The 8,194-nt window shown below is 33.3% G+C and overlaps 1 protein-coding gene across 1 annotated transcript; it reads left to right on the plus strand.

Annotated features, from left to right (window-relative positions):
- Window positions 1-3,744: 3,744 nt before the first annotated feature.
- Window positions 3,745-7,672, plus strand: LOC127831099 (tetratricopeptide repeat protein 36-like). The gene is made up of 5 exons (XM_052356089.1): window positions 3,745-3,748; window positions 4,655-4,728; window positions 5,026-5,134; window positions 5,426-5,527; window positions 6,527-7,672. Exons 1-5 carry the CDS (start codon window positions 3,745-3,747, stop codon window positions 6,685-6,687), a joined length of 450 nt encoding a protein of 149 aa, XP_052212049.1. The 3' UTR covers window positions 6,688-7,672.
- Window positions 7,673-8,194: the final 522 nt, after the last annotated feature.

Raw genomic sequence — 8,194 nt, forward strand, 5'->3', positions numbered from 1 at the left:
CAAGATAGCACGACTGTTCAACATAATAGGACTGTATTTTGATAAGTCAGCACATGATTTTGACAAGATAGCACGACTTTTCGACATAATAGGACTGTATTTTGACAAGTCAGCACATGATTTTGACAAGATAACACGACTGTTTGACATGGTAGGACTGTATTTTTAAAATTCAACACCACATCTGGGCATGATAGCACGACTGTTCTACATAATAGGACTATATTTTGACAAGTCAGCACATGATTTTGACAAGATAACACGAATGTTCGACATAATATGACTGTATTTTGACAAGTCAGCACATGATACGACGGTTCAACATAATAGGACTATATTTTGACAAGTCAGCACATGATTTTGACAAGATAGCACGAATGTTCGACATAATATGACTGTGTTTTGACAAGTCAACACCACTTTTGGAAAAGATAGCATGACAATTTGACAAGTCAACACCACATTTGGACAAGATAACACGACGGTTTGACATAATAGGACTGTATTTCGACAAGTCAACACCACATTTGGACAAGATAACACGACGGTTTGACATAATACGACACCTTCTTAAGAAGACAGAAAGAAATGTGACAACGTAAGACAGCTATGGCGTGCCATATAAAATGATAATTAGAGAATTGATGCTATACTATCCTCTAATGTTCATACAAATTAATGATTATAGCACGACCATGGTGTAGATTTTCTTGAATGCTTTTAGCTTTTACGAGTACATACATACAGCTCAAAGTTGTTCAAGATGAAGACAAAACAAACATGTTGAAAAGAGTGCATTTTTTTCAAAATCGGAATACTCTGCGTTGTCAATTGCAAATGCTTACACATTTCCATATACCATTGACATGTTTTGAACTTGGATTAATATATTTATTACGCGAGCACACCACAATATGTAAGTTGTTTTGATTTGCACATTTGATATATTTATGATCTTTTTGTGTTTATTCATGCCAGAAAAAAGTGTATGTGGCTCATAATACTGATTTAAGAGCCGCATGGATTTCATGTGGTGAGTTTATATAAAAAAACGCCTTTATTATTTGCAACTCCCAGCGAACCGAAGGTTCAAAAGATGGGATTTTGATATTTGTAACAAGACTATGATGTGCGTTGTGCCCGCATTGGCACTCATCTGCAGTATTCGCCAGAATGCACCTTTACCAACCTATGGCATACGCTAGCTGTGGAACAACCTATTTAGTATGCCCTAATTCCGGTGGATACCTAATTCCGGTGATATTTGTTGTTATTATGAACTTGAATCACAAGATGACGTCACATGGTGTGTATGTTTCGTTAAAATAATTTTATTGAATTGAAATACAAATTAAACAAAAAAATGAGGAAAGCAATGTTTAAATGCATTCGTATAAATGTCAATATAAATTGCATAGTGAAGCAGACCACAGCATTGGTCAAAACACATAACGTTTAGCGCCAAAAGCTATAGATTACTCTCCCTTTGGCGTGACGTCACCAGAATAAGGTCAGCCCTGCAAATAGCAAATGCTATTGAAGTGTATATGGAACAATTCACTTGGTTAATCACCGAGTTGGCATGGTTAATCATTCTACAAATCAGCAAATTTGACATGGATTAAGCAGGAATTAAATACTGCTTTGAAGGCGAATCATTTGTAGTTGCATTGTTTGCATTAGTTCATAAATAATTAGGTCACTGAAGTATAGATTCTTTAATGTGTAACAACTGCATAATTAAAAACAACATTCTTAAAGTTCTTTGTTGAACATTTGAAAACATTGTTTGTATTTTAACCCTTTACCACTTAGAAACGTATTTTGACTCATTTGTAGTCCCTTAGAAAGTTGAATTTAATTTAAAGCCCCACACCTTGACATGAAATACATGTTAATCAATACATATAGATGCAATTTGAAACTGTGCAAAATTGTCATTAAATCTGTAGCCCAGTTAGCAAGTAATTTATTATTTTTTTAAATGTTTAAACCGAAAGAAGGATTTCTATACGTATACGTCCATTTCGACAAACGCGATTATTTTTGAGTTTTAAAGCGCAAAAAAGACGGATTTCTACCTTCTAACCACCAGATATAATTTAATTGGCAAAGATAAAATTAAATCTATAGCCTGGTAAGCAAGTAATTTATTATTTTTCAAACGGTACCGCTTTAAAACCGAAAGTAGGATTTCTAGACGTATACGTCCATTTCGACAAACAAGATTATTTTTAAGTTGTAAAGCTCAAAAAAAGACGGATTTCTACCTTGTAACCACCAGATATATTCTAATTGGCATATATTAAAGGTGCCTTTTCACAGATTTTGGCATTTTTTAACTTATTCATTAAATGCTTTATATCGATAAATGTAAACATTGGATCGTAAAAGCTCCAGTAAAAAATCAAGAATAAAATTAAAAAAAGGAAAAGAACATTGCCCGGACCAGGTTTCGAACCAGTGACCCCTGGAGTCCTGCCAGAGTCCTGAAGTAAAAACGCTTTAGCCTACTGAGCTATTCCGCCGAGTACACGTACTTGACGTATTTTATACCTTATATAAGCAATCTTCGTAATTTCACAAAATTTAACGACAAAAACAGAACTCTCCAAATTATTCAATCGTTTCGCGTTGCAACGCTTTATAATTTTTAGGTTTTAAAATCGTCAAAAGATGCATATAATGGCTATATTAGACCATGGTAAATGTTCAGTATTACTGTTTCCTCAAAAATATCATAACTAAAACGAAAATTTGCGAATCTGAACCAACTTTTTTCAATTTTGTCAATTTACCAAAGCGTGAAAAGATCCCTTTAAATATGTTTCTTATTTATACTTAAATTCACTATGCCAAATAAGGTGTGAGGCTTTAAGACCTTTCTTACCAGATTAATGTTTTAAAGGCTTCTTTTCCAACCCTTAGATACTGATGAGCATCAAAAAGCATAACATCTAAACAGACTGCAATTTACTCGCAGGCTGTACTTGTTTTATGCTGTTTGCACATACATGTAGCAATTTTCACATTGCTTCTGAGTGGTAAAGGGTTAAGGACAAATTGCCAACTGTGGGTCAATTCCCTTGTGCCTTACCAAATTTCTTGTGTAATTCTTGTGTTATTCTGGTGTTCTTGCGAAAATATAAGAAATAATCAAAATTAAATGTGTATTTGTTACATAAACATCAACACAATTCTTGTGTTCTTAATAAGTCAAGGATTTGAGATATATTTTATCATCATTGTAGAGACTTTGTTTTTGCTGTCTTATCCAAAAAAACAACTTTGTGCTTAAACTTAAACATATACAGCTATTTTTACGCTACTAATGACATTATTTACAATGAATGATGAAGTGTTGAATCGACTGTGTGCCAGATACCAAACAAGTTATTCGGTTACTATGTACAATAAGTTGTGCATTAAATTAGGTTATCATCAATTCAACTGCATACCACACTCACAGAAATTCCAAAAATGACTTCCTGACTCAATGTAGACATAATTATGCAATTCATGAATTATGTCGCTCTTCTGACTACCGTAATTACTCTTAGTTTTTGGGCACTTAAAAATAATTGATTGTTTTCGTGTCCGAAAATTTAGATACGAAAAATATTTAAAACTTACAGATCTCCAAAAATTAAGAAATAAAAATTAAGGTGTCCGAACATTTAGAGTTTCCAAAAACTTAGAGTAATAACGGTAGCTATTTCTTGAGTCTGCTAATGAATGGGCATAATGGGTACACTACCAGTTCTTGTTAAACCAATTTATTTTCTTCATTATTTTTTTTTTAAACTCTTTTGCAAATTTATCAAATTAGCTGAGGTTGATTTTGTATGTGACAAATAATCGCATTCCCAAGATTAATTTGGCCAAAATTACATGTACTGGTATGTAACCCTTGTTTATACCATAAAAACTTTATTTCAATTATATCTTAAGCAATTTTGTTTGCCCAATTGGACAAAGTACCGGTACAAATTGGGAAAATGTGCGGGAAAAACCCTGATATCGGAAAAAATCCCGTCATGAAATCTTTGTATTGGAAAATTGGTGTATTTGATTTTTTGCTCCCAAATACTTAAAAATTGATAAGTTAATGTTGTCAAGTTGTCAATATTATATTTACGTAGGTTAACGCCATAGAGCTGCATATGGAAACTAACAGAATGTTGCGATTTATTTATATAAAAAAAAGAAGAGGAAAAAATTAGGGGGGGGGGAACCGCCAATCCGTCAATTGGGAATTTTTTGACAGCAATTGGGAAATTTGTAGTTTTTCCCTAATTGGGAAAGTGCTGTTTTCCCGGTACTTTATAAAGAAGGAAAAAAATTACTGATCTTAACAAAGCATACAAAGCTTATGTATCATTATTTTGTCGCAGCAAAAGGCAACCATAGCACAGATTGGTTAACAGACATGAGAGTTATTGTCTTGTATCTTGTATTTGTGAGAGAGAAAAACATTTGTCTGACTAACTTTAGGCTTTAATGTTTTATCTGATATCCACTAATTAATATATGCTCACCTCAGATGCTATATATAATCTAAATTGAACATAACATGACTGACTCAGATCATTGTAAATTCATTTATCATATTGTCTCTTTTCATGCTCTCAAGTATATTTCAAATACTTTTTAGAAGTGGAAACTGATGAAATTAAAGAGGCCAAGCGACTTGAGTTAGAAGGTGTGAAGGCAGCAGAGGCTGGGCAGGTATTTACAGTCTAACATAACATACGTGTGACTTCAAAATGATTGAAATTATTGGTATACTAGTATCTCAGACATCAACAGCTTTTTGTATATTATAATTTTTATTGTGGATGTCAAAGCAAGTGGTAAAATGTCATTTAAACTTCAGCTTAAATCATAAATGTTAGTTTGTATATATGAGGTCCCCAACCAGTGTTTGACCAGAGACCACTATGTTTGTCCTCTAGTGTCTGTCCTTTTCCTGACAGGTGGTTAGCCATGAAGTTGTTTTCTACGTCTGTTGCATATGTATTGCAGGTAGATAAAGCCTTGGAGTTGTTTTCTCAAGCTATCACAGTGGCCCCTGAGCACCCATCGAGTTACAACAACAGGGCTCAGGCACTGCGCCTCAAGGGAGATATCACTGGTAACGCCTTATCATATAACATTGGGTCGGAATAGAACCTTGAACCTTGGTGGAAACATATTGCAATATTAAAGGCTTAACTAAAACTTATCGTGTTTGTATTATTCAATGATTTGTCTTAGCTTATATTATAGCTAACTTAAAGTTACCACTTTGTTTTATAATCACTATTGATGCTAGTGTCTTAAAAAATACTGTTGTGTATTGAGTAAGAAATTTTTTATTACCTTTAAAAAAGTGCAAATGATGAAGTGCTACACGTTTTTGCCAGTGTTATTGTACATTCTGCAGGTGCCCTTACTGACCTAGATAAAGCCCTGGAGCTGCCCAAAGGTCAGGGAAAGGTCGCCTGTCAGGCGTACACACAGCGCGGACTCATCAAGCGTCTACAAGGTGTGCGAACACTGGTCACCATGGAGATACATGCCTGCATTTTATCTCGACTGTGTGTAAGATGCTCAATTAAGAGCTGGTCTGAGCATGTCAATGTACGCCAACCGCCATCAACAATTTACAGAAGAAAGTTTATTTCTCAAACTGTTCGTTGTATTTCAAACAAATTTGTCTGAAATGTTTTAGAAATTTAATGGCAACGAAGAGCTTAAAAATACTTGAAAACTTCAAAAAAAATATGTGTGTATCATGAAACCACTGGCTGGATTTCAAAATAACATCACACAGTGTTCAATTGGTGATTCCTTACCAAATTTCTTCTAATTATTTTAATTTGATAACAAAAGGGTATTTGCAGGTACTTACTACAATATGTATAGTTATATTATAAACTATAATATGGTTTGCAGGTACTATAATGTGGCTTATTTAGTCACTAGAATCATGTTAAGTATAAAATATCAAAACAAATTCGGATACAAATTTGAATGTGAACCATTGACACTAGTCATGTGATATGAACAAAGCTTTTGCAAATGGGAGTATTTATATCAGCAAGAAAGCTTAATAAACTGATTCCTTCTATGCTTTTCAAATCAGCTGTGCCCGAAGTAGTATTTACTTAACAAGAAGTGTCAAACGACCCAAACTTCAGTAGATGAACAAATAAACCCAGCCCATATGAATGTCAGTTGGCCCTATCCCATGCTCAGGTTTAAGTTAACCGAGGTGAAGATTTAAGATAAAATTGTCTATGCCAAAATCAATGTTTTTGCTTTAATAGAATTTTTTGGAAAAATAATAACTCATTTATATTTAAGCATTCAAAACAATTTAGAAAAAATACAAAGAACTTGAGTATATATGTACATGAAATGATGCAGTAGCGCAAAACTTAAAAATTCATGAGTTTACCAAATGTCCTTCAACATTTTCTGGAGTTTTCTCCTAAGAAGCTTTATAAATACCAACCAGCAGACAAACTGATTCATTTTTCAGAGAAAGACAAAGAAGCAAAATGCAACCTCACTCAGGCTTCTCACTTGGGAGGCCAGTTTGCCAAGCAGCTGCTGTTATCCATGAACCCCTACGCTGCTCTATGCAACCAGATGCTTGCTGATGTCATTGGAAAACTGAGGACTGGCGAGGAAATGGAATGACCTGTCACAAATAACTCAAGCAGGCAAACATGCTATGAACTTGTTCCATGCAAATTAACAGATAGCCAAATATTTTCATGAGCTGCATACTTGGGGATTTAATTACTAAATGTATTGTTTAACTGCTTTGTGTTTTACCCAAAAGCAAATCTTGGTTAAACAAAGCTTGTATATCCAAAACAAGTCAGGGCATGTTTTCATGATTTGGAATAAGGGCTTAAAATTTCATTGAAGAGGAAAAACATTTGCCCAAGCTGAGAAAGAAGAAATAATGTCCAAGGTAAACTTGCATCATTTGAAAGAAGGGGTTTATCTTGGGGGACGAGGTCAGCCCCTCTTGAGGAAAGCAATTCTACATTTAACATTTTTTCCTGGTTTTGTTTGCTTTTAAGCATCTGAAGGCAGGTACACAAAGTGAAGCCATATTATATAATGGCTGTATCAGCCAAAACTTATGAAGAATTTGTATTTGCTTTGCATTGCCAAGTTATGACAATGTTTGAACAACATAATAATCTGTAGTGTACATGCAAAAATTATTTATATTTTATTTACCTATTTGTTAGTTTTTACACGTTATTGAGTTATGCATGCTTATGGAGCATTTTAGGGCATTTTAGTAAAGGTATAGAATATAAACTGTTTTGATTGTAGAAACGTTAAAAAATAGTTTATTTCATTAATTATGCTGTTATTCAAAAGGTTTTGTTATGTTACTTTGAATGTGATTTGTATAGATCATACACTTGTTTTTTGATACACACAGAACATAATTGAATGGGGTGTTGGTTTTGGTTAATCGAGATTCTATTAAATTAATGATATTGTTTATTTTGTCATTTTCCCAAACCATCTGAAACTGTTAAATATTCACATGGAAACATATCATCGACTCTTCTTTGTTTGTTTTTCAGACGATTTTTAATGAATTTAATGTAATTGTACATGAGCATTCCAGTTAAAAGACATATATTTTAGATATTTGTTTAATTTGATCCATATATTTATATATGTAAATAAACTGACTTTCATTATTCTGCGTACTTCCTTATGCATCACAGCTAATTATGAAGGCTGCAACGGTGGTATGGGGCCGTATTCACCAACAATTTCTTTGACTTGAATAAGAATAAATAAATAAAAGACTTAGATACAAGAAATCTTACTTCAGAATTAGAATAGATGCATATTATCAATAGGGCTTATGTAATAAACACTTGATATGAAGAATGTTATAATCTGAGTAGCCAAATGTCAAGTTTGGCTCAAAAATAAAGAATATTTAGAACAGAAGAGTTGATCAAATATTCTTCATTCTTAAAATAAAGTTTTAAAATGTGTGGGTGAATACGTAACTTTACCCGTTCAAATGAAGATTAAACTTGTGACAATCATCATACACAAATTATTAAATCATACCTTGAATTTTCTTTCATGTTCTATTGATTTATCATATAGGTCTACTGAGGTCTACTGTGGTACATCACTAGTTTTAGAGAGTGTTGCT

Source organism: Dreissena polymorpha, chromosome 5, assembly GCF_020536995.1.
Source record: "Dreissena polymorpha isolate Duluth1 chromosome 5, UMN_Dpol_1.0, whole genome shotgun sequence".
NCBI lineage: Eukaryota > Metazoa > Mollusca > Bivalvia > Myida > Dreissenidae > Dreissena > Dreissena polymorpha.

What these genes read in the sequence shown, in the direction of transcription:
- LOC127831099 (XM_052356089.1), top strand. An exon ending in CCTCAAGGGAGATATCACTG is followed by an intron (nt 5,135 to 5,425) that starts GTAACGCCTTAT and finishes TACATTCTGCAG; the next exon opens with GTGCCCTTACTGACCTAGAT. An exon ending in ACTCATCAAGCGTCTACAAG is followed by an intron (nt 5,528 to 6,526) that starts GTGTGCGAACAC and finishes TTCATTTTTCAG; the next exon opens with AGAAAGACAAAGAAGCAAAA.